This window comes from Exophiala spinifera (genome assembly GCF_000836115.1).
Source record: "Exophiala spinifera strain CBS 89968 unplaced genomic scaffold supercont1.10, whole genome shotgun sequence".
Taxonomy (NCBI): Eukaryota; Fungi; Ascomycota; class Eurotiomycetes; order Chaetothyriales; family Herpotrichiellaceae; genus Exophiala; species Exophiala spinifera.
In genome coordinates this window covers 212,470-238,227 of record NW_015622522.1, presented here as the reverse complement: position 1 = coordinate 238,227, position 25,758 = coordinate 212,470, and the positions used below count along the sequence as shown (strand labels likewise).

The 25,758-nt window shown below is 54.2% G+C and overlaps 6 protein-coding genes across 6 annotated transcripts; all 6 read right to left on the bottom strand.

Moving 5' to 3' along the window:
• Nucleotides 1-1,608: 1,608 nt before the first annotated feature.
• On the bottom strand, nucleotides 1,609-4,170 carry PV08_11753 (uncharacterized protein; the record flags this gene model as incomplete). Its single annotated transcript, XM_016386061.1, has 1 exon — nucleotides 1,609-4,170. One exon carries the CDS (start codon nucleotides 4,168-4,170, stop codon nucleotides 1,609-1,611), a length of 2,562 nt encoding a protein of 853 aa, XP_016230193.1.
• Nucleotides 4,171-8,434: 4,264 nt separating this feature from the next.
• On the bottom strand, nucleotides 8,435-10,193 carry PV08_11752 (uncharacterized protein; the record flags this gene model as incomplete). The annotated part of the gene is made up of 4 exons (XM_016386060.1): nucleotides 8,435-8,895; nucleotides 9,017-9,086; nucleotides 9,176-10,005; nucleotides 10,178-10,193. 4 exons carry the CDS (start codon nucleotides 10,191-10,193, stop codon nucleotides 8,435-8,437), a joined length of 1,377 nt encoding a protein of 458 aa, XP_016230192.1.
• A 767-nt stretch (nucleotides 10,194-10,960) lies between these two features.
• On the bottom strand, nucleotides 10,961-14,791 carry PV08_11751 (uncharacterized protein; the record flags this gene model as incomplete). Its single annotated transcript, XM_016386059.1, has 3 exons — nucleotides 10,961-11,583; nucleotides 11,636-14,671; nucleotides 14,734-14,791. The coding sequence occupies 3 exons, from the start codon at nucleotides 14,789-14,791 to the stop codon at nucleotides 10,961-10,963; spliced, it is 3,717 nt and encodes a 1,238-aa protein (XP_016230191.1).
• A 1,305-nt stretch (nucleotides 14,792-16,096) lies between these two features.
• Nucleotides 16,097-17,131, bottom strand: PV08_11750 (60S ribosomal protein L5; the record flags this gene model as incomplete). The annotated part of the gene is made up of 3 exons (XM_016386058.1): nucleotides 16,097-16,918; nucleotides 16,999-17,062; nucleotides 17,115-17,131. 3 exons carry the CDS (start codon nucleotides 17,129-17,131, stop codon nucleotides 16,097-16,099), a joined length of 903 nt encoding a protein of 300 aa, XP_016230190.1.
• A 556-nt stretch (nucleotides 17,132-17,687) lies between these two features.
• On the bottom strand, nucleotides 17,688-18,997 carry PV08_11749 (uncharacterized protein; the record flags this gene model as incomplete). Its single annotated transcript, XM_016386057.1, has 3 exons — nucleotides 17,688-18,441; nucleotides 18,490-18,871; nucleotides 18,940-18,997. 3 exons carry the CDS (start codon nucleotides 18,995-18,997, stop codon nucleotides 17,688-17,690), a joined length of 1,194 nt encoding a protein of 397 aa, XP_016230189.1.
• A 996-nt stretch (nucleotides 18,998-19,993) lies between these two features.
• Nucleotides 19,994-23,329, bottom strand: PV08_11748 (uncharacterized protein; the record flags this gene model as incomplete). The annotated part of the gene is made up of 1 exon (XM_016386056.1): nucleotides 19,994-23,329. One exon carries the CDS (start codon nucleotides 23,327-23,329, stop codon nucleotides 19,994-19,996), a length of 3,336 nt encoding a protein of 1,111 aa, XP_016230188.1.
• Nucleotides 23,330-25,758: the final 2,429 nt, after the last annotated feature.

The window sequence follows — 25,758 nt, the reverse complement described above, 5'->3', positions numbered from 1 at the left end:
CGCCGACAAGTGACACCACACCACCTGCCAATACTCTCTTGCATGCTGCTACTGTACGCCAATCTACCGGGGAACCAAATTTCAGAATGTTCATGTCGAGCCGTGGGATGCCGGATAACGAACGAGGACAGAAATCCGAATCGAGAGGTTTTGCCCCCCCGCGGTGGCCTCGGTCCCAAAAACGTAACGTTTGACATGGGCGCGGCACGTCAGCGCGAAAGCACAAACTAACTAAAGCGGATTTTGACGTGCATGATGCAGGAAACAACTCACCATGACTCGCGCGAGTAACGAGTTGCGTTTTGATTGTCCCGGTGCTCAGTGAGTGGTCAGTGAGTCTGGTCGGCCGCACACACACACACACGTAGCATACACACCAACAAACGCATTGGGAACAATTTTCGGGCTTTTGAGTGTGCGTGTGTGTTCCACTGTTTGCCACTTGCTCCTTGCTTGCTACTTGCCACTTGACGCGAAGACTTGAAGACTGAAGAGCGGCCGTTCCGTTGCCTCCTCGACCGAAGCAATCTTCACTCCCGTGTAAGTCCTACAGTACCTGTACGGAAGAAATGGGGGCGTCATACGAGCTCATTGGAGCTTTGGGTGAACCTCTGAAGAAGTCAGGTCAGGTCAGGTCAGGTCAGATCAGCAAAAAGTAGTCGATCCAGACTTACAAGACTCTCGCCCCTCTCTTTCTCTCTCCCTCTCTGAATCTATTCGTATGCTGAAAGAGCTATGTGTTCAAAGCGAAACCGAGACTTGCTTGCAACGGCTTGTAGCTATCGTTCGGTTGGTGATAATGTCCACATCCACATCCACAGAGAATGGAAGTCATCCGATCTACCATTGGGCCCTTACAATCTTGGCCTACACTTTCTCAGGGGTTCGAACAATTCTTCTCCATGCTCAGGTGTGCTTGGGGTCGTGGCTTGTAAGATTCGTAGGAAAAATCAGGCCTGCCTACTTACTGACCCTTAAAGCTTTAGCAAATAGCAAAAAGCACAAAAGATACAGAAGAAGAGAAAGGCAATCGACGTTCTTCAAAGGTAGTCATCTCGTTTCATTTATTGTGTCATCCCGATTTTCGTTTCAAACCAAACGCCAGACCTGGAAAGTAGCAGGTCTCCTGGGTGTCTATGTCTTGATCTCTCTCTCTCTTTTCCTCTTTCTAGTGCATTCATAAGCAGACAGAAGAGCACACTTACTTCCTCGCTCGTATGAGGTAGGTAGAGTAGTGAGTGCTTGGGAGAAGATTCTCAGGACAAAAAGAACACCACAAAAATTCAACAACGCCAGACTTTTCCCCATCACAAATGACTCGCTGGTCGGCAGTTGTTGTTGTTGTTGTTGTTGTTGTTGTTCCCATCTTTCGGGAAAGTCTTGTCTTGTCTTGTCTTGTCACATCTCGTTCATGGTTTGCCCATTTCCGTAACATCCCCATTTATAGTGGTTTTCGTAAAATGCCCGCAAATGCATCAAGAGTCATATCATCCATGAAAAAAAACCATCATCATCGGTACCGTACATGGTCCATAATCCGTAAGCATAAAGTCAGCGTCACATAAACAAACATAAAACATATCGACAGTAGAGATTGCCAGAGGTCATTCAATGACACATGTAGTTCTCAAACTCGGCACTGAATCCAAGACCATTGGTCAATCTGACTGACAAGAACTTGCCATTCCGTTCCTTGTCATCTTCATTCTCCTTGTCACTGTCGTCCAGGCCGTATTTGGCAGAAAACTCGGCGACGCGAGGACTGGCGAGCCAAGCAGTGACGCTGCCTACCGAGGAGATCGAAGACATGTTTCTGGTATGTTGAACCGTTGACTCGGTCTTGGTAGCACTCTTCCCCTCTACTTCAACAGCCTTGGGCACCGGTAGTGGCTTGAGGGTCAATGAGAGGGGCTTCGGTACAGGAGGCTCTTTGCCGAGCTTTCGGAGAGTCATCACAGCGTCCGAGGATCCCGCCTTGGTGTGTTTGGGCGGTGGCTTTGGCTTTCTCTCCGGTCCAGACATGCAGCTCAACTTCTTCAGAGGCAGGCAAGAAAGAGGCGCTTCGGTGGGCAGAGCTGGGAGAGGACCGCTGGGGGGAGGCCCTAGCGGTTGCATGGCCACGCTTCGGGCCAGGGTAGGCATGCTCTTTCGGCTCTTGAGGTGACGGGTCTTCCGCGCGGGAGGCTGGCCAATTCTAGGCACTGGACCGTCCATGGCCGAAGGTTGGAGGGTAGTGGTGGTGATTTTGCCGATAGAGCTCCGCTCGGAGAGTTTCCGACGATCGGCGTCAGGGTGTGCCTGTGTGCCAAAACAGGTCTCGAAATGAGTGTCGGCGACGACAGGAGATCGTCGAGGTGAATCGGCTGTCGCTGAATGAGCACTCTTGGTATTGACAGAAAGGGTTTTGGTGCTTCTCCGGGAAGATGCCCTGCTAACTCTCGAAGAAGGGCGAGACTTGTCGCCTTCAGATCCTGGAGTCAAAGGATAGTTGCACATGCTCTCGTACGCTGCACCTGGCGTAGTAGCCGGTGGAGACGGAAGGGATGCGGCGGCCTGTGCATTGCTCAAAGGGGTCTTGGGAAACAGGGTATAAGAAACCGCGCGGCGATGAAGCCCATCGGGAGAAGGCTCTTTGGGGTTGTAAGAAGTGTGGGAGGAACTTCGGCTGCGAGTGCTGGAGGGTCGAGAAGACGCAGGGGTGGCAGCAGGGGTGGCAGCAGGTGTGGCAGGTTGAACCGGTAGGTTCTGAATATCATATCGATGACGAGCAGAGATTTTACGGATGTGACCCGGCTCTGGGAGAGGAGCGACAATGGAGATTGGCCTGGACTTGTAGGTGGACGTGCTGCTGGAAGAATCATTACTTTGCACGAAGAGATCATGGCTGATGACATCGGCAGTGTTCTCGAGCGAGGTTGTTCTCTTGGGGATGGTGATTGATTTCCTGGGGGTGGCCATGTACATGGACAACTCCCCGACATCATCCTGAGTAGGTGTCGACAGTCGAGACTGAGAACCCACCGCCGGGAGAGGAGGTTCGTCAACACTGGTAAAGGATTCTGCGCCATAGGACATGACAGAGCTGGTGAAGCTGGTGTGGGTGGTGGAGATGGATTGACTATCGGAGAAAGATGGTTTGCGGAGTTGGTCGAGGTCATTCAGAGTGTGGATTGAGGAGTCTGTGTTGGAGCGTGAGATGTTGCGAGAAGGGTTGCGGAGTGGTAGTGGAGGAAGATCAGCCTCAGAAGGAGACGTCGGTGGCAACCTGGGCAGACTGGGCAGACTCCTTTGAGCTTTGAGAGAACGGCGCTCTGGCACCTGGTCCTCTTGCCTCGAATCGGGACGATATTCGAGACCGCCTAGGCCAGCAATCTCCTTGCGAACGACCTGAAGCCAATCCTTGAAAGATCGGGCATCTCCAAAGACAAGGAAAAGATCGGTGACAATTCTCTTGTTCTCGGGCTGCTTGAACGACCACCTGGACCAGGAGCCCTTGCTACCAGCGGCACCATGGTCCGGTGTTCCATCATGAGATATCTGGAGGACCCAGTGTTTACCAGGGATGGCATCACTGGCAAAGGCCACCGACGCCGGACCGAGTTCTAGGATCTTCTCGGGCAGACGATCGTTCAACCCGTCAGCTGCATACTGCAAGACGTAGCCGCCCGTGGTCAGAACGAACAGCTTCTGGCTCAGAGAGCACGTGCTGGCTCCAGACCAGTTACGTTTGTGCTGGGTAACGTCCGTCGGTGATCTCTCCAAGCTCGGCCTGGATGGCGTCTCACTGGAGATGCTGTTCCGTCGAGCGTGGCCGCCGCTCCGGAACAGAGTGTCCGTGAACGAGGATGGAACGTCGAGGAACTCTTGTTTCCTTGCCTGGGTGTAGGCACGAAACAAGGGAGGAGGGTCCGCGGCGACATTCCTCGACCGATGTCTGTGCCCCTTGGACCACGTCGTAGCTTGAGGCCTTCTGGTGTGCTCCAAGGGTGCTACACTTGGGTGAGGAGGGAAGCTCTCAACATACTGTCTGTGCAGCACCACCTTGTCTTGGGACTTTGTGCGGCTGAAGAAAGATCTGAGGCGAGACTTTGCACTCCGCTCCGAGGGGTACCAGCCCGACTGTTCCATAGGTGGCGACGGCAGAGCAGAGTAGGACGCTGTGGTAGACATGACGAGGGTTACGGGGATGGATTGAGAAAGTCAGACAGCGAGGATCGAATGCCCCTCATATACGCCACGACAGAAACATGCCCCGGGGGTGGCTTCGTGCCCAACGCGTCAGGATGAGCAGTGGTGGGTAGGCAGGGAGGGAGTAGAGGGCTGAGGCGAGGGGGTTGTTATTCCACCCTTGAGGTGATCTTTGTTTGTTTTCGAGTCTGACTGCCCTGCCGCGGCTTGGGAATGACAGGGTGAAAGATCCCAGATGGGAGCAAGACAGAAGGGACTAGACCTGATCGGTGCGACGAAGAGACGAGACGGCGGTGGTTGTTGCGAGCGTGTGTCGACGAGGGACCATCTCTTTAAACACAAGGCACGGTAACAGACTGCCATGTGGTATGAGCTCGATGCAGCACGGACGAACACGAAAAACGTCGCGGGATGGGTATGTGCGCGGGCAAAACAGCAAACAAGAGACTTTTTTGACTCTCGAGCGCTCTGGGCCTGACAGGGCGCTGATGGCATTGACAGGGAACGAGATTGAACTCCACACAGGCGAGGTGATGATGGATGTCGAAGAAGTACGTCCCAGACGAAGTGACAGGGTCGGCGAACATGTCAAAGAGGTTTGAGCTGCATAAGGGTGTATGTTTTCAGTCTGGAGGGGGAGCGTCGTTCGGTAGTGGTTGCAGTAGAGGAGCAGGCTCGTCGACGAAACGGGACGTCAGCATACGCCAGTCCTGGTCGACGACCGGACCGGGGCAGCAAGGCGAAGGTCAGTCGACTGAATCAGGCCGTTGTGGGGGAGGCGTCTGCAGTCTGCAGTCTGCAGTCATAGACGGACAGATGGTGGTTCGAGATGGTGGTTCAATCGTCGAGAGACGGCATTGTTCGGGACACGGTGTTTGTGCAATTGGCCGGGGAAGCACAACTGACAGATGTGCCAGGGTCAAAGAGGTTTAAGCCCTGGGCTGGACGAATATGGGTGGTGCAGGTCCAGACTACACGTAAGTAGTTCGATCACAGTTTGAGGGCTTACGGATCGGGCGATCGAAAGGAAGATCGAGCGGTCGAGATGGGTTCGTGTATAACGGGGGAGTTGTGGTGCGAGAAGGCGAACGCCCGGCGTAGACGAGGCGCAAGAGGCGTGTCGGGGTTGTCGAGGCTCAGAGTGTCAAAAGAAGCCACAAAATAGTTGCTACGTAGGTGGAGGATTTCAGTACCGCAGACCATGCATCTCTTTGGGTATGGTCGAAGAGTGTCAACAAACGCTGTCAGAAAATGGTGAAGTGGCTTGTCAAAAACCCAGCCGTGTCTCCGCCCGTCAAACGGGTAGTGGGCAACTTCAGCAAGGACACAGCGCCGTAGGTCGGTATTTTAGTTAGCCAGTGAGCTCTAAGCCTCTAACTGAAAGGACGGAGTAGCTGGATCGAAGATGGTGGTGTACAAGGGTAAAAAGACCCTGGACAAACAACGTGGCCACAGAGTATCTCAGTAAGTTAGTCCTGAAGACCCCTAAGTTAGATCTGAAGACCCCGTGGTTTCTAAAAGGATAAAGACCCTGCAACACCCTGGTCAGGACCTGTAGCCTTCCAAAGTACATACAACCTGAACCGTGGGATTCTCTGTTCTGGTTACTGATCAGTGGTGACTTGACTGACCAGTGCTGACCGGATGGCAGGCAAAAGGTAGATTTGTGGCGACTCTCGAGTGTCGTGTCTACGGTTGCAAGTGTAGGCTTGACTTGCTCAGGCTCCAGGTGGTAGAGAGGTGAATTGGGAGTCGGGCGTTGGGAGTTATACCACCTCCCTCCTCCCTACTTTAACTAAACGTGTGTCAATGTGAAGCCTATTCCGAGGCGACTTGGACCGCGTATTGTAGGTGGTCTGATTAGTGCCCTCTAGGTGTCCAACGGCCAACGGCGTACCGGGGGGGCGTCGGTGTTTAGCTAAGTGTTTAGCTAAGAGTCTAGGCACGCACAGCCCGAATAGTTCCCCGATCCACCCACTATACCTAAGTTGCTGCTCCTCCTGGAACTCGGTACGCTGGTAGACAGCCACGACAGTCTACAGACAGAACGCGTCTACTGACACTGGAGACTGGACAGCGACCATCACCACCGAATCGAATGGACCGGGGTTGTATTTCGCCTATCTGACATGCCACTAACTACTCCGTCCTTGACTCGCTAACCAAAAAGTGCTTTCCGAAGAAATCTACCACAAGATCGGATCTTGGATGAGCTGGTACTGTACCACCAAACTTCGAACTCGGTGCGAGTACAACCCAGCCATTCCATTCACGGCATCCAGGATCGAGATGCGAACCCCAATTCGACTTGGAGGAATCCCGATTCATCACCCTGGCCACGTCGCTTATGCATATGCATCTTATCTTGAATCATCCTTGTAAGGACTAATGCCTACAGTACCTGAGGGATGGAGCAAATGTCATTCCCAGCCCCCAGCTCGCAAAGATACGGACGGTAGGATTCCGATTCCGTACGTAGTACTCCGTACATGGAAGATATCTGTATCTGTATCTGTGCTTCTTGAAGAATCTTTACGTACTGCGTGAAGAACGAGTGTTCTGTGCTTCTTGAAGACTTTACGTACTCTACAGTGTGAAGAACTCCTGTTCCCGCCTGACACTTTGCAGTGCAGAAATGTATGTCAAGTTATGGATTGGGACTGCTGTAGAAGTCGGGACACTTTTTTGGTTTCGTTTTCCATTCTTCGGGGCTTGTTATTCATCTGGTGTTTTATGCATCGTATGTCTATCTGTCTACGTTATTGTAGGTACCTGTCCTACGTCCCTGTACATACTCGTAAGCTCCCCTTTGGCACCTAACCCTCATATCTATCTTACTTCGTGTCAACTCCCTTTCCACCTGCACCGAGTGCTGGCTAATACGCGAGCGACGTGCCATATTCTCTGCAGTCCGTACCTAGGTACATGTTACATAACTCTCTGGCCCTCAACCGAGTCTTCTCAAACTCAACCATGGATTCTTAAAGTTGTTTTTAAAAGTCTGTGGCCAAAAACGTAAAGTCCAAGAGTTCGCCAGCCCGGGGCAGCCCAGCCCAGCCCAGCACAGCACAGCACAGACAAATCCCATTCTACCGCACACCGTCCTCGCATGTCGCGCGTATGGGGAATTTCTACCTTTGCCATTTTCTTGCTTATGATGCGATTTTACCGCACCCACCCACACTCTTCACGTACATGTATGTACGGTCTACGCAGACTGACACCCATCTATTCGCCTTACCTTCTGGCTCCCCCTCTGTCACCCCCTGTCGCTCACCATGTCTTTGGTATCCAGAATGTCAAGGTACCTCGTACAGAATTGTGCTTGTTTGACCTACAACTGACTGACTGACTGACTGATTATAACTCCAAAGCACGCCACGCATACATACCATGCAACACCATATCCACCGTGCACACCCTCATCTACAATATGTAGGTAGGGATGTACGTGACACTGTAGATGTTCCTTGAACCTTCGACCCCTGGATTCCTTGAGATCTTTACTACTGTACTGTAGAGATGGAGAGCCCCCCCCCCCTGGTGATCTCTCCCTGGGTAGGGTAGACCCTTGACCCTTCCATACCCCCCCCGTTACATCTTTTCCTTTCCTCCCAACCGCCTACTGAGTCCTACACTGACTGGCTGGCCCTGCATCTTTCCCCCCCGCCTTGAGCTATAGTGCCCTAACTAAATACTCCGTACACTACCCTACTATATCTTGCTCAACCCTGCACACACCCTGTCCTGCCCTGCATTGCTCGATCTGAATCTGCCCCTGCATTACCTGCACCCTACTCTGTACTGTACCCTTGGCTCAATCTTGTGCCCTGCATGGCCCTGCATGGCCCTACCGTCCTCTACGACTAATCTGGCCCTGCCCTGCGTATCCTGCACTACCCAAGGTATGGTATGCCACCTTGAGTGTAGCATGAGAGAGTACTACTCCGTACGACCGTCGAGAAATCAAATCACTCACTCAATCAATCAAGTTCAATTCATTCCTTTTGGCTCGCTGGCTCGCTGGCTCGTTGGCCTCGCTATCATCGTGTATGCAAGCCTCTTCCATCATCATCATGATGGTCATGTTTGTACAAAGTGCAAAAAAATGCAAACCTCAGCCTGGTAGGTCATCGTCATCTCCGGTCACCTCTCAACTCAGGCCATTCTCAACTCTCGTCACCCCCCAAATCGGGCCATTCTCAACTCTCATCAACACCGGTCACCTCTCAATTCACATCTGCCCTCAAGTTCTGTCATTGAGAGGCAGATCCTTCAAGTAAGGCCAGCCAATCTCCTCTTCCGGCGCTTCTGGTTCCCATCCCAAGACACGTCGATAACAACGCACTTGAGCCTGTAGACCCGAAATCACAGCATACTCTTCACCCCACTCATCCGTGCGCAGCCGGTACGCCGTCCGAATCATCTCACACACCTTGAGGGTTTGCGCGAACCAGTGATCACGGTCCAACCGGCTCTGGAGATGATCGTCCTTTTCCTGTTGCAAGAGGTTGTTGTAGTGGCGACGCTGTTCGAGGAATCGTGCCTCGATCCCCGAACAGTAGTTGCGGATCTGTTCTGTCGCGGTACCCAGTGCATCCTCGTACATGGCGATGAGGCTGGTGTTTTCCTTTTGTTCGTGCTTGTAGAGTTCGACGAGGTGTTTTGCCTTTGCTAGTTCACGTTGAACCTCTCTCATTTTGGCTCCTGCGATACAAACAGAAATCTCAGATTAGCTTTGGCTCTTGTCTCCATTTTTGCGGCAGCAGGAAACCCGCAGCTGTGTCCGATTGACTGTTATGGAATAGAACAGATCAGTCCAACTTACTCTCTGCTTCGGGTATCTCTCCTCCATCGTCACCACCACCGCCGCTCGTATGATTTGCATTTGCACGATTCTGTAGCGAGCCTGTTAGAAATCCACACAGTGCGCCACATTGAGATCACCAGGGAGGGAGGGAGAGAGAGAGAGTCAAACAAAACATACAGCGACTTCCTCGGCAGTTCTTGTGATGGTATTCACTTGTTCCCGATTACTTCTCAACAGCGCTCCCAACTCTTGGATCTGGTTGTAAAGATAATTGAGGTCTTGCTGGTGTCCGACGGGGAGGGTAGCCATGTAATTCGATGCATTGTTGCCTGCGCCGTTACCGTTTGCAGCCGCCGCGCTACCACCCGCATGGCCGCTGGTCGTAGGAGACGCAATGTTGTTGCGACCTTGACCGCCCATGCCGACGCCGCCCATGCCCGTGGTGTCGAGAGGAGGGAAAGCGCTGGAGGAGGAGGTGCTGTTGTTGATGTTGGTCATTCTGCGAACCTCTTCTTCGTCTTCAGCAGAGAGTGAAATGGACAAGGAACGACGATGAGTGCGAATGTGGGATTGAGCGCGAGTGTGAGTGTGAGGTTGAGTGCGAGGTTGAATGTGAGGTTGAGTGTGTGTAGGTAGTGAAGTCACCCAAGCACCACGAGCGCGGAGGATGTATCCATCAATATCTGGTGATGATGATCTGGACGCTTGAGTACTCGGGACAGGGCTCGGAAAGGTAGCACGAGGATCGCTTCGAATTCGAATTCGACTCCGGCTTCGGCTTCGACTTCTGTCGAGGTTATGAACACCACCACCGCCGCCGCCACCACCACCAAACGTCTGCGGTGCTAGAGTCTGTGTCTCTGCGATTCGAAACAAGATGCTCTCTGCCGCTTCGCGGGCAAGATCGTGTCTCTCTGCAAGGGCGTCTTCTTTGTCTTCTTGTTCCCGTCTTGTTCTTGTTCTTCCTCTTTCGTCGCCGTCGTCCTCGCCGTGGTAGATGACTGAGCCTGCGAAAGTGAACAGGACAAGGTCAGTTAAACTTGTTTATGGCCCCCGACAGTTCCCAAGTGAGAGTTGGAGTCTCAGTGATTCCCATCCCAAATGTCCGAAGTTTCCCCGTTGATGTCGCAGCGTCCGGAACAATGATAGTCCGTCCGGGGAAAGGATCGGTCAACTTACCTGAATCAGATGCCATCTTGTCAGTCCAGTTGTCGCCGCTGGTGCTGGACGATGAAGATGGAGGACGACAGCGATGAGAGGATGGGAGATACACAACCAAGGACAGATGACCTTGAATCGAACGCCAAGATCAAGGGGACGTACCTGAGATAAGTGAATGCCCCTCCATGACTCCTCGTCGGTGAATATCTTATATACATACGAGGTGTCCGAAGTTCTGTCCTGTCCGCCTTTGGCATTTGAACACGACGTGCCCTCTGTAGGCAAATGGATACATCCGAAAGGTAGACTCCAAGACTTTATTGTAAGCTTGAATATCCGTCGTCAAGACAAGTCCCGTATCTGGACGATGGCACACTTTGAGATAGGCATGGGCTCATTGTCTAGATTCCCTGAGGTCGTGACTGAGGACACTTCGCGTTCAGTAAGCGATACATATCAATGTCAGCGTCAGTGATCAGTACGGTAAATCAAGGGAATACACTGTTTCAAGTATATCCTGATCTTCCCTCTGCACGAGTACCATGTACTAACCTCGTCATTGTCCGAGATGAACAACAAACTACAGATGCAGAAATTTCATTACCATCATCATTCCCAGTACATTGCAGCTGGTATCAAAGTGGGCACAAATAGATGAGACAGTCAAAGGGAAAAAGTAGCCGTTTCCAGGTCATCACAGATCGCTCAGAACGCACAAATATCCTCACGCTCATCCTCACGCTCATCCTCACGCTCATCCTCACCCTCTCCATGCCACTAAAGTATAGAACCACCTCATCTTCAGACGTTTACAACGCCACTGTTGATAGCTGCCGCCATCTGGGACATGCGGAAGGCTTCAAACCCTTCAGGATCCGTGTCTCGTAGAGTCAACAGCTCCTGGGCATTCAGGCCAATTTGTCGCAACACCTCATCTGCACCATCCCTTTGGACCTTTGCCCGTATATCCTCTCCGCTCAGTGCTTCGAGTTTCGCTCGGAGAGCAGCCAGATGAGGGGTTTCCGGGCCATCGTCAGAGCGTGTACCGTGTAGCTCATCGTCCATGCCCGTTGGCTTGAGCACTTCTCTGCGAATGCTCTGTCCCAGACGATGCATACGGCCTTCTTCATCGGTGAATGCCTTGGCTGCGAGTGACGCTTCCGACGTGGTGCGAGATAATTTAATGGGGAGAGAGTTCTGGCCGTCCTGTTGCGTAGGGAAGTATTCATCCGCAGAAGTCAACTTCGTCAACCCATCGGAACCAACCGACGTCGACAGCATCGAAAAATCCGCCGTTGGAGGACCTGGCGACGGTGAGCCGGCTGCCGAGACAAGTCCTGGATCTGCAGCTTTGGTTTCTGGATACTCGTCCTCGAATCTTTCAATCATACGCTGCAAGGTTTGATCGAGGTTGAGAAGACGACCTGTGACAGGTTAGCTTGTGTTGCGTTACCACGAGCACTGCAGAAAACTTACGATAGTTGTAGTCATTCCCTGCACGATCTTCCCTGACGAGGACAGGCCGTAACCTCATCCGGATCTTCCTTGCACTGTCGCAAAGCTGCAGGCTAACATCCCGCGGTTTGACCTGGGTCGTACTTTGTCTCGGCGTCGCCGTACCACTGACACTCGGACTGATGTTCCTTGAATGTGTTCGGCTGGTCCCGTCTTTGCTTGTCAGACAAACGTCCAGGGCTTTGACGATACCCGTAGAGGCAATAAGGTAATCCTCGTCCGGAGCCGGCTCGTCATTGTCGTGGTTTTCAGCGTACCCTTCCATGTGCCCAACAAGGTGGAGCAGCACTTCAGGAGCGTCCTTCGCATCAGGATTGGCCGCTTTGATACCCATGTCGCCGAGCGTGGTCCGTTCCATGTTCCGAAGACTGTATGCCACAACCTGGGATGCCAATGCCTTGACGACTTCGCTGCTGTCAGCACCGGGGACCTCGATCTCCACCGCGAATATCGTTTCCGACACCCGCACGGCTGTCATCAACGCCGCAAAGAAAGCACAAGCCTCTTCTTGAGCGCCTTCCTCTTTGGAATTCATGGCATGCAGTAGAGGTGCGTTGTCCAAGATACTGACATGCATCATGTTCGGGCAGTCTGGCAGGATCTCGGACAGGGCGATCACTTGATCAGGAGTCAGGTCGACATCGGACAGGTGAATGCGTCTCAGCTCCTTCAATCTGGGCAGCAGCTTGCGCAAAACCGGCACGGCATTCGGCCCCTCGGCAAACAACGCCTTGTTCTGTGACAGATCCATGAACTTGAGGTTCGTGAGCTTGGCGAATGGAATCAGGATCGCGCTGAGGTCGTTCGGTGTCAGATTACAAGCCGAAAGACTGATGGCGAACAGCGGGCATTTGTCATCAGCAACTTCTGCGAGAACGTGTCCAAGACCTCGTAAGTCGTTCCCACCGAGGTCGAGACCCTCACAGCTGCCGGACTTGATGTAACGGATGAGATGTGCCAACGCGTCCTCGTTCAGATTGTTGTCGGCCAGGCCAAGTCGACGGATGTTGCGTTTTATGGCACACTCAACGATGTCCTGAATATTTTGGGTCGACAGTCCACACCGGCCAAGGACGAGTTCCTCCAATCTGTCACCCAGCCGTATCGTCAGCGCATGGATGATCAAAGCTCCCAGATCGGCGGGCCTGGAATTGGTGTCAGCATTGCTGACGGAACTATTGTCTGAGGGTGTCCGCGACAGTTCGCCTGACCTCGGAAACTGCAGCCCAGACAGATCAATCGCCTTGAGGGATGTTGACATGTGCAGGAAAAGTCCAATGTGCTTCCACCCCAGATTGGTGATGGCCGGGTTATCCTTCAACGACAACTTTTCAATGACACCCATCTGTTCTATCCCACGTTTCCCCGTATACCTTTTGGGAAGTTTCCGATTTTGGCGAGTCTGCTCTATGGATTTGCAGCTGGAGAGTCCGGACAGAATCACCCTCACACCCTCGTCCGTCAGGCCACAGTTCTCCAGGATAAGTTTTCGAACGGGCACGATGGCGAGCCAGTCGCCCAACGTGTTGATGTCCTGTAGTGACATTCGGAGTCCGGTCAGGTCCATTACCGCCACTATTCCGGGTGCTTCTGCCAAAGTCGCAGACGGTTTCGTGATTTGCTCTTTCATCTGAGGGAGAATGGACGTCTCGCGGAGTTGGCAACATCGCTTGTAAATCCGTAGAGGGTCTATCGTGGGCCCGTCCATTGGTCGTCTCGGAGTTGAGGCGCCAGGGGGGGTGTTGCTGGAAGTCGAGTCCAAATCATCGTCGTCTCTGGTCAACTCGAGAGGCACGAGTCCATTAGCCTCTGCGTGCCGCCGCTTTTTCTCTTTCCGTTCTTTCCGTTCTGCTTCGGACCGTTTCTTCTTTTCCTTTTTTCTTGTGGTGGTGGGTGCAGGCTGGCCTTCGGCCGATGTGGTGTCGTTCAAGGAAGCCTTGACTTCTTGTTTGTCTTTGGCATTTTCAGACGTCTGCTCCGGCTGAGCTGCCGGTGCTTCTTCCTTTGCCTCCGTGGCAGCGGTGGGGTTTTTCAGAGCAGCGCCCTCCCCGATGTCTTTGGCCTTCGCGTCCTTGACCTCCTTTTTGTTGGACTCCTTCTCCGGTGTGAGGCTTTGTTTCTGCACGTTCGACGCTGCAGGACGGCTGAACTTGTCAGGCTCCTCCTCGGCCGACGCAGAAAACCCGGCGATTTCTACATCGACACAGAAGGCCACCCTCTTGAGTTTGATCTGGTCGAATTCGCTGATCTTCACTCGTTGTCGATTTTGGTCAATGTTCATGACCCTCCTCGGACAAATTGCCCCGGACGCAGCACCTTTGCCCATGGTGACGTTGGACGACGACGAGAGTCTCCGTAACGCGCTCGAGAGGAAACCGGGATGCTCCAGCTTCGTCTCCTTGCCGGCAGCCACCAGAACCGAGGGTCGCCGTGGGCCAGCATGCACAACCGGGGGTGGCTTTTCCTCTTTCGCAGTGTCGGCATGCCCGTCTTTGACCGCTTCCTTCTTGTTGAAAGGATTCGGCAACTCCAGCTTTGGGCTGGGCTGTGGTGATGGCACATCGGGTTTGCCGAGGCCCGATCTGTCGTCCACACTCGACTGGCGCGAAGGAGTAGGAGAAGTAAATTTCGAGCTGATGCTGGATATCCAGGAGCTACGTCTTCCGTCCTTTTTGCCATTGGGTGTACTGCCCTTCAAGGTCTTCTTGTCCTCGGCACTTTGTCCTCTTGTCAGAGAAGGTCGCGCATTCTGCTGGCTCTTTGGCGGGGGATTTGCAGCTCCAGCCTTTTGTGCACTCGCCTGCGTGGTACCGTTGACGCCATTCGGTGGTGACACGGTTTTCTGGGATGCAGCGCCAGAGCCAGCTTCTTTCTGTGCCTTTTTGGGCGGCTTGCGATCGGTCGGCGTAGACGGTGGAGTTGGTTCGGTCGATTTGATCAGTGGCGGAGATTGTGATCGCACGTCGTTAACTTTGGTTCCTAAGGATTGAGGTAGCTCTGGTCTTCGTCAGCACAACCACCGGGACGGAAAAGACTTGGTGGACCGGAGCGAAGTTCACCTTTCTTCGAATGCAAGAGCCAGTCCACGTCGAGACTGTGGCCGACGGTGCTGGCCATGGCTCCGGGGAAGATTCGGCATGCACCCGCAGGTGTTTCAACGCAGCCCGATCACAGAAATATGAATTCAGGCCGGTGCAGAGACATGGTGAAAGACGGGCGCAGTGTGAGACTGAGGAGCGATGAAGCGATGAGGCCGACGGCGGGGTTCTCAAGTCTTGTTTCGTTCGGCTCTGGCGACGATGGCGATCGGGATGTGGTGAGGGACTCGGAGAACATGGGTGGCTGTGTGGAAGTTCTAGACTGACGAGAGAGGGCTTAAGGCCTTTTGATCAAGGGCTTATTAAGGGCTCTTGGGGCACCGCAGAGGCTTCTGATTTGGGGGCAGGACTCTGAACCGGGGGCTAACGAGCCTGGGCCCTCGTTTCCAGTTGGTCGGTGCTGGTCCAGCTGTGGTCATAAGTCATCGGTCATGTTCACGGTCATCGGTCCCATCAGTCAGTCCATCTTACTTACCCGTAGCTTTGCAGCGTCGACTATACGAGTCTGGGAGCCCTCGTACTTTGGTTGGCTTGAGAAGATCCTCGGGCTGTAGCAAACTCTACCTACTAATGGTGCCACCGCCGGAGGATGGTGTAATATCTGTATGGGATAGCGGCAGATCCTAACGCTCCGAACACCGGGCATTCTTTCTGAGACTATTTCGCCCGACGATAACCATGTTTGATTCTTGTTTGATTGCCGTGAGACCTGTAGACCGTACGGACAGCACGAGTGAGCATCAAGACTCCCTCCGCACGAAGTTATCAAAGCCTACCTTACCCAGACACGCTCGGTCAGGAACCCTTAGGAGCTCCCAGAGGCGGCTCAATAATACTTTAGTGCGAATCTTATGTCAGAGTTGCAGACAAACTTTTTTCCAGAGCGGCCACCCCCATGAACGGAGGCTCTGCTGATTGCCTACGGTACATACCTAGATTTTAATTGCCTGTACAGTAATTGTCGCAAATGGCAAATGGCTCTCCTACTCGGACAGGCCGCAGCTAACGTGCAATCATTCTTACACAAGGGTGCGGGACAAGTTTTGACGCGTCTAGGAAATTTTCTCATTCTTGATTTCATCATCACATGCAAATCACCCTGGTGGCGTTGTCGGTGTGCCTATGACTGGCCGTTTTCGTCGACCCAAAAGGGTGCAACTGTTCGTTCATTTTTCATCACCACGATGAGCTGAACCAAATCTCAATTGTCCGTTTGTAAACAACCCCCGAGTATGATAATCTAGTCACTCCGAGACTCCTTTTTGGACGACTGCACTACCGGATGAGGTGGGTAGGCGGGCAGGTCTGCGTTCAGACAAGCATCCTACTGCGCAAGTGCAGCAATCTTCTCCTTGATTCTCTGCTCCTTCTCCTCCTTGGACAACTTGGAGACCTTGTGCTTCTTGCCCTCGGCCTTCCAGTAAGCCTTGTCCTTCTTCTCACCCTCGTCTTCGTCCTTCTTGAAAGGGTCTTCGCGGATGGCAGCGTGGGCCTCGCTGTACAGCTCCTCCAGACCATCGGCCTCGACGTCGTTGTCAATGTACTTGACGAACTGGGACTTGTAGCGTTCCTCGTCGTCGTCGGCCAAGGTCTCCATGTACTCGGCGACGTGCCCACCGAAGATGTATCGGCGGAGAGTGTCGGCGTCGAGTTCCTTGGACTCTTGGTCGTAGCCGGGGAATCGCTTCTCGTTGTGTGGGATGAAGATGCCACCGTCCGAGGCACCCTTCATGGCACCAAAGACACGGGCGCCGGTCGAGGTTCGGTGAAGACCCACGTCGAGGAAGGCCTTGAAAGGACGACGCTCCTCTCCGTCAACCTCGGCAGCCTCGGTGAGCTTGTACTCGCCATCCGCCTCTTCAACCCCGGTGAATTCCTCGTCGAGACCGAGCTTCTTGAGGGCACGACGAGCGAGCAACAGACCAGTGGCGTAAGCCGCAGACCAGTTGGTCAGGCCGTTCTGGATTCCATATCTCTTGAGCTCGTGTGCGTAGGCGGAGCAAAAGACCTTGTCTCCCGAGAGTTCGGCCGTGATCAGTTGGCAGATGATGTCGCGGTTGGTGAAGCGCACAACCAGTCGGTACTTGGGGGCATTGTACTTGTTCTTGGCCTGGGCGATCAATCGCTTACGAGCATAGTAGTCGGTCTGCGGATGAAAACGTCAGCAATGTTTAGAGCCACCGTGAGACGCCGGAGTGCGAAAGATAATCGCACTGTGATACGTACCTTACCAGCCCGTCTGCGCTTGTACTTGGTCTGGAAGCGCGAGAAGTACGGCGAGTTCTTGACTCTGCAAAGGTCAGCGATCGCACCCAAACTCGAGAGGAAGGGGTTGGACAAACTCTTTGGTGAAAGGCATGGCGGCTTCTGATCAAGACGGCACTGGAGGTTCACTACATCCTTCGAATCAGCATGCTGCAGACCAAACTCCGCAGCGATATGCAGGGATTCTCACATCTTGTTCTGAAGGTTGTGGCAGACCGCGGGATACAAGGTCTGGGTGTGCTGGATGAGAGAGATTTCGCAGTTGCAAAAAGTCGTGCGTTTGCCCTTGTAACCGTGGGCTCGTTTTTGTGCGCACGCCAAGCCATCGCAAACGCGAAGCCGGGGGAGAGAGTTGGGTGGGGGACCCTCGAGCGGTGCTACCGGGTACTGTAGACTGTGACTTATCAGGAGATTTACATTGCACGGCACTCTCTCCCAAGAACACCTGGGGTATCATTCAGACTATGACACAAATCTCTATCATTCTTTTTCAATATCTCTCGACACCAAATATTTGCAGTCATCAATCATTAATAGTCGTCAGTTAGTTGGTCATGGTCTCGCGTCAATCATCATCTCTCATAAGCCTTGTATTTCAGATCAAAATCAAATCAAACCCCTAAATTGCTTGGATCAGGTCCTGCTCCTCTTCATTTGGGAGATCGTGGTCCGATTTTGTCTGTGGTGGTTCGAAGCAAGGTCGAGAGAGCATTCCGGCTGTCCCAGTTGCGGATCGTCCACACCTCGACCACCTTTCCGTTGATCGTCTTCGTGCTCGACTTGAGCGGCTCACCCAGCGCCGCTTCCTCTGCTTCGTTCAGCCAGTCGTTCCATGCCGGGGTTCTAGGAGCCCATCCTGCCTCCTTTACCCAGTTGCTCGTGCCGGTGACTGCAATCGCCTTCCACAAGGCTTCGGTATACGTAGGAGAGTAGTTGTCCATCTTCGCCGTCCGCGGTGGCGTACCGCCATGGACCTCGATATGTTCAACCTCGAGCCGAGAAAGGTCCCAATGCTGGGCGGGAGGCAGAGCGGCACCGATCCAGTAGAAGATGTTGATGAGCATGTACGCTCCCGCAAACGCCGTCTGGGTCTCGATCCGGGCATTGGCCAGCGAGATGACACCGCCCATCAACAACAGTGTCGAGATCAGAGACAGTCCTCGGTACATAGCCGTGCTCGTCACCGCATAGATGCATCGCTCGCTCGGGTTGAAATACAGATATCGCGCCGTCCTTTCCTCACAGCTCACCACAATGAACGCCCCTTGAGGATATTTGATCACCACGTCGCCGGGGGGGGAGTGAGGATCAGGCTTCGGATCGTTCGGCGTCGGTGACCATTTATTAGCTATACCGGTGATGCTGCTCAGTGAGGACAGCAGTGCAGTAGCCAGCAGCGACATCCTAGTCACGTCAGCAGGTGTTCCAATCCGCCAGCGAGCCCCATCCTACCCATCCTTGTAGTATATGGACAAGGCCAGGAGCGCAACACTCATCCCGAAGCCGACGAAGGCCAGCATAGCCAACGGTCCAAAGCGCTTGATGGACGGTCGAGGCCGTTCATTCTCTCTGACTCTCACACATGTCACCGTGTTCGGGACGAGCTTGTCTCCACGGTGCAACGCATGGGCCACATGGTGTATATCTTCGCCAGTGTTGCCCGAATGGACTCCAATCACTTTTGCTCCCGAGGTGGTCTCGAGCTTTTCCGGTCTCGACGGTCTAATGAATATCTGAGGCGCGGGGAGGAGACGAGGCAGGTAGATCAGGTAACTCAAAGTGAGGACTTGAGAAACAGTCTCGACGGAACCTTCTCCGAGGATGGCAAGGAAACCTGGGGAACGAATTGGGTCAGCCAACCACTTGGGCCTCCACGAGATCCCCAGGAGGAGAGCTCCATACCGACGATGTCAAGCTGGAATGAGCCATTGTTGTTCTCGAAGGTAGTAATGAACCTCATCCTGCTCTCTCCGAGTAATGGAGAGAGTTGAGCAGTCTCGTCGAGTCAGAAAGCGTGGGCTGGAACGACGGCGGGGGGGTTGTTTCTCAGACGTTAGCAGTACATTTTGAGCAGCACCTTGCTTCGAGGGATGTACAGAATGTCCGACACAGGCGCTTCCGCCAGTCGAGATGTCTGGGAGGTCTCAGATTTGAGGATCGAGCATAGAGGAGCCCCATGCCACGGAGGGGGCGGTTGCCAACACAAAAATGCGGACTTTTGCTGCAGTCTAGGAGCTCAGCCTCCCCAGCAACTACCGTAGGACTTGTCACCAGGTAGAATGACGGATCGCCAACCGTCGTCGAAGACGAGCATTTGGCACGATAATCGACCGTCAGACCTGGGGCATTATGTGCATAGGGACTACTGCAGAACAGCAATTAGTCGGTGAAGGACTCGACCGGACTGGACAAGTTCAACTGCAAGGTCAGCACAAGAGTAGCCAGCGTTGAGCAGACACGCTCGATCAGTGGACCAAGATGCCTCCTTTGATTCTGTACGGACAGCTTTAGATGCACCGCTTTTTCCACGATTTCGAACTTGTGATATTGGCAAAAGCTATTGAACCCCCCAAAAATATAATAGAAGTTTGGCACACATGTGTTCAGTCGAAATACCCGTGTCGAGGCCGTCATCAAAGAAATAGATTGCAACAATAAAAAATTCATCCTATTCCAATCCGGAGAACAAACAAGGCCCTCAGGGTCTATACGTGTATGGTACATAGAAGAAAGGTGGAAAGTAAGAGGTAGAAGTAATCAACACCCGTCCAGCTCCATGGGCCTCCAAACACAAAATAATCAAACACTGTTAACACAAAGAAATCATGTCCGTTGCCAGACGGGGTGAATCTAGTCAATGTCGTCACGGGTCATATATGCTTTTGGGTATCTCTTTCGAATGTCAAATTCCCGCGCCCTGCGTTGATACAATCCTTTGCTCGTGCATTCTGCAATCTCATCGTCTAGCGACGGTCTCTTCAATCTCTCGGTTCAGCTTGGCTTGACGGGCGGTGCGCTGATCCTCGATACTCGAGGCTCGGGATCTGCCACGGTCCCCAGACAGTCCTCGAGAGAGGATGCCCCGGAAGACGTTGGCCCTGGGCGGTCGCTCACTCACGTCCTGGAGCGACCACGGCATGAGCTTTGATTCTTGCTTGACGACCTTGCAGAACAACGTGGAGAAGATGAACTCCTCGCCGTGGCCATTGTACAGAGGCAGGTGCCTGTAGCCCTTTTGAATGCTGTCGAGTTTGGCAGTAAACGCCGCGAGCTGCCTGACGCCTTTGCCATTGTGCCTGCCGTCGTCGGAATTGTAGACGATGAACCGGACAAAGACAAGCTCGGGATACTTGGTCTCCAAGGACAGTTCAATGCTGTCGCCGAATTGGGGATTGAAGCCATTTCCAAAACAGATCTGGGTCTGACGGCGATACGGCGATCCAATGCCATGGTATCCGTTCGAGTAGGTCTCTTTGCCGCCCGTCCCGTTGGCAATGCCACGAGCTCGGTCTTCGGCGCTGAACATCTGCACCTCGATGAAGGGGTTCAACGGAGTTTCTCTGCTCATGTTGGGCGGCCGAGGTAGCTGCTGGGCCGACACCACCTGAACCGAGAACTTCATCTTGTACCGGGGAAGCTTGACGCGGTGTTCAAAGTCGCCGTGCTTGGTCCGAGGTTTGCGGAGATACTCTGGCTTCAGCACGTAGCCATAGGCGTCCGTTCCAGCGGCGAACATGGCCTGGTTCATTTGCATGTGTGCGTCGAACGTTTGCCAATTGAGGGCCACCATCTGGACCCCTCTTCGCCAAAACGTGTTGGGATCAAAGTTCGACGACTGGAAGCGAAGATTCTTGGGGTAGACACGGCACAAGTACTCACGATTGTGATCCTCGAACATGGCCTTGTCTTCGGGTGTATGACACAGTTCGATGGCACGATTTTCGCTGAGGGAGAAGATGTGGTTGTACTGCTGGAATCCGAGATCTCGGGCTTCACGGAGCGTATAGCCTTTCATGTACACTCCCAGAGCAGACAGCAGAGGGCCGACCTTGCTCGACTTGGGAGAGCGTCTGGTGGTATCCGCGAGCGAGGACGAAGTAAAGGCGACGTCGCTTTCTTCGTCAGCGCTGCTCGCACTGGTCGCCGTCACAGAGCGATCCGTCGGGGAATAAATGGTCTCCGGTGGTGTGATCATGGAAGGGCTTGACACTGTGGCCAGACCCGGAGTAAAGCCGTTGGCAGGGCCGTGACGGTTGGGAGAGCTGGCACTTCGAGCTCGACCGAGAGGCGCAGACCGGCGCGATGCTTCGAGATCAGCGTGTAGCTCGGTAGATTTGACCTTGATCAAGAACTTGTACTTCAGTTGCTCGGGCGACGGCAGCTCCGCGGCGAATCCGGGCAGCGGATGAACAAGCAGGCGGTCGCCAAACACCGAGCTCATGATGTCGACCATCTTGGCCTGCTGGTCACTGTCACAGTGGACCTCGAGCGAGATGACGACCGGATAGGGGGAAACGTCGAAAGCACATCTCTGGATAGCATTGATGCAGTCAGAGAAGAGCACCGAGCTCGTGCGCGTCCGACCATGTGTGACCCGTGGGCTACCATCTTGGCCGTTCCAGCAGTCGATCTCGACGCAGCGGCAGCCATGGCGCAGTGCCGTGATGTAAGCTTCCGCCGAAGACGTGCCGTTGACTTGCCAGCCTGTGAGGTAGGTGTTGTGGGAAGATGAGATGAAATACTCGCTCAGTGGTCGATCAAAGACCGGTTCTGATTCCTCCGGCCTCGAGTAGACATGGCAGTCTTTCGACATGAGAAAGGTAGCAAAGGCGTTGGCGTCAATGAGCTCCTGCTCGCGAAGATCCGGACGGTTCGGGAACGAAGAGAAAACCAGATCGTTCATCTTTTGTTCCCACACGGCGGGTTCGGAAAGATTGGCAAGGGCAATCCCTTGGACCTCTTCCAGGAACCGAACAAACCGTGGCCGACTTATGCCGGCAGCCTTGTCACCCTTGAGTTCGTGGAAGATCTTCTTGATGTCGCTTCTTTCACGCAGGCGTTTCAGGAACTCCTTGAACTGCTCGTAGGTGAGGCGTCTCGACTTGTCAACGTCCGAGGAGTTGAACAGGTGTTCCAGCTCTTTTTCTGGGGCGTGGATATGGAGCTTGCGGCAGAGAGACCGGATGGCAGGCAGATCAAGCCCATCGATCTTGGTGTCGGGACGTTTCGCCATCTCGCTCTCCCAGTGGGCCCTCATGACCGACTCGCGCTCCGAAGAGCGGACCGTCATCAACTCCTCGCGGTGCTTCGCCAAGCTCTCGAGCGTGTCGACCCACAGCCTGAGGTCGGCAGGCGTATGAGCGACGAGATGCAAGGTCTTGACCTGCTTCGAGGAGTCCGACGCCGCATAGTTGATGGTGAAGCAGAGCTCGGGGTCGACCGCTTCACCTCGCAGCTCCTGTTGATAGCTGGCCGCTTCCTCGCCGCTTCGGATGCTCTTGATGTTGTCGATGTGGAAGACCTTCATGGTGACCGCACCTTTCCACGAGACCCTCGAACCTTCGACGTCGAGGAAGAACAATTTCTCCTGCTTCTTGTTCCTGGTGATCTTGGTCAAGAGGCAGCCTCCCACCAACCGTTCAGGCACGCAGGGGGCCTGACCTTCGGGGCTGGTATCCAGGAGGGTCACCGGCTCGCTGGATATGCTCATGGTGTCGAAGAGACCCAGGCCGGGATGGGGATCCAGGGGCAGGGTGTCGAAGGAAGGCGACTCAATGCTGCTGCCGCCGCCGCCGCCGTTTGGCAGTGCATTCTTGCTGTCGCTCCGCCGGCGAGCGATGGGTCCGGTGCTCTCGTCCCGGCGAGTTTGGGTCGCCGACGTCTTCCTCCGCAGAATTTGCCGGGTGGAGGAAACGCCATCCTTTGCACTCTGGGACAGCTTGCGCATGAGACCGACCGACTTGAGACTCGCGGACGGGTCTCTCTGCGGAGGTGAAGCATGGGCGGCCGAGACGAGGGACTCGGGGAGCTCGAGAGGCCCCGGGGTCCCCAGATGGCTGTAGTGTGATTGAGGGACCAGTGGCGAGGACTGGAGGGAGGACAGATGGGGGCTGGGGGTGACAGAAGAGGTGCTGTTGGCCGAGGCCGGGGTCGCCGACAGCATCGGAGGTGAGAGGGTGGTGTTGATGCGCTGGTAGGCCGATATATGAGCCAGCGGGCGATGACGGGGCGAAGGAGAGCTGTCCCGACTCTGCAGGGGCCTGAGAGCCGGCGACGGTGACGCCGACATCATGGTGGACGCAGCCTCGGTTGTGTCCAGAATCTCGAAGAACATGAATAAATGGGAACGATCAAGAAAAGGTTTGACAATGGTCAGAATGAGTCCAGCTCTGTATACGGTCCTTTGACGACTTCATAATGGTCTTGTAGGGGAAAGACAAGAAGCGGTCGTGTAGAGGAGAGGCCGCCAGTACGGTCCATCACCCTCGGAGAACAGCCATGTTTATGGCCAGCAGCGTCGTCTGATGTCGCAAAGGATCGGATCGGTGCTGGTGCAGCTGCAGGGCAGGGAGGGCCCGTCGCGAGAGAGGAAGTACAGGGCGTGAGCCTAGGCGGACTCGAAATGACGGGGTGCGTAAGGCGCCGGCTGGCCTTGCGGGATCGAGGCTCGCGAGTATATGCAGACGGGCGGAAAGGGACGATGGCAGACCAGACTTGGATGCAGTCAGACGGCAGGCGACCGACCTGGTGCGGTTGCAGAGCCTCGAGTCGGGCGGGTTATGGTGTGATTTTGTATGATTCGGAAGGGATGCGGTGACGTTCGCAGGGGGGGGAGGGGGGAATCGGACAAAGGAATGGACGAGTCAGACGCAATCCAGCTGTCCGCTCAGAAAGGATATTCAGATGAGTTGTCGGCAGTGCGCAGCACCAGGAGGAGCAGTCGAGGGATGGTGGTCGAGCGACCACTGACCAGGGTGGTGGACAGCGTGATGCAGTAGTATGCAGATGTATGCGAGAGTGTGGGAAAAAAAAGAGGTGCGTGGTGGTGAGTGGCAGCGGCGGCGGTCGAGGGGAAAAATAGTGTCGTACAAGTACGGAGCAAGACGAGGGTTGACTTGGCCAGCGGCGAACTTGGGGATGGCTCGTATTATTGCCAATAATATTGCGCTCTGCTCTGGTCTGCCCGGTCGTCGTAGGCAGGGTACTTCTTCAGGGCACAGACAGCGGAATCGGACAGATGTCAGAATGTCAAGCGGTATGTTGCGAGCACCGAAAAAAGAGAGGGAACGAGGGTTGACGGAAGCTGAGGCAGCGAGGATCTTTGCCGCTGCAGAAGTGAGAGGGCTTGAGAAGGTTTGTCTTTTCTTTCTTTTTCTTGTTCTTGTATCTTTCTCCCAGAGGGTTCGCGAGGAGGGAGAGAAGCTGCTGAGAGCGGTGACTGTGACTTTTGCGAGTCTGGCCGGTTAAGTCGAGTTCTGTTCGCCGGAACTCGTATCAGGCAGGCTGCAGTACCTGGAGGGAGATGGAGTGCCTGGACCCGGTTAAAAAAAGTACAGACCACTGACGGCAGGGAACAGGATCGAATTCTGCCACGAGTCAAGGCGGAATTTCTGGGCCTGATGGGAAACACAGTGTCGTAGTCGCGCGTATCGTGGCGGAAATGAAAAGGGTGGGATGGAGCACGTAAATCAAAAGACGAGGCCAGGGATTGTCACAGGGATTTCCTGGCCCCCGGTCAGACTGCGCCGAAGTACCTTGCATTCTTCTCCTCTACGTCTTTTCTTGCCTGTATCATGTCCCTGGTATCATGCTCTGGGTATCCACGAGTTACCACGGCACACACGCATCTTCACATCTCTCTTGGGCCGTCGACGGGGACGTTTCAACTGTGAACAAGAGTGCCCCCGTAGCTTGGGCAGTACAGATGCTCTCAATTTCTTGCGCACGACATGGACCCCTGGTCGATTCTACCGTCGTCTTTCGCCCCCATTTTCTCGTATCGTCTTCCGCAGAGCCCACTCGTAATCTCTTTTCTTCATCTGAACTGCTGCTAATAAGTCACGGTAAAGGGGCTTCTAGAAGCACTTCGGAATGCGTTCGACGCTTGACGCATGATCACCGTCTTCTCCGACTCTACCCTGCGCTCAAATTCCAGGCGAACTCGGGCTGGCCGCTTCTGCTGACAGCATAGGCCTGCCGCACTTATTCTGCCTCATTCTCTCACCACCCGACCAAGGTCAAAAGTGCCCGGCGCTCAGCTCAGTGGTCGCTTGCAGACTCCGTGCACAGTAGCCTTCCAAACCGTAACCGATCGCTGCTGCACGGTGCCGAAAACTGTCGCTTTTTGGGGCTTGGGAAGATGGCCAGGTAGTCTGCTGACGGTCATCTTCGCCTCATACTTGCAGACACGAACACCGAGGGTGCAGACAGCCGCGGTCTGCCTATCGCGCATCGTGCCGACCAGCTGCACCCTGACCAGCTGATATCTCCGACCTGCATCTAATCATAAGCGTCTGCGGAGTGGTGGCGATGAGGTGCAGAAGCATGGCAGAGCAACTCCACGGATGGCGGTATACGTGGCCATCGTGATATCCAATGCTGCGCGACATGCATGGCAGTCTGCAGACACCAGCTCCAGACACCCCACGCCATCGCTGGCTAGTAAGGCAACCTCGGTCCATATCGTGATTCCATGATATAATCACGTCGTGAAGAAGCATG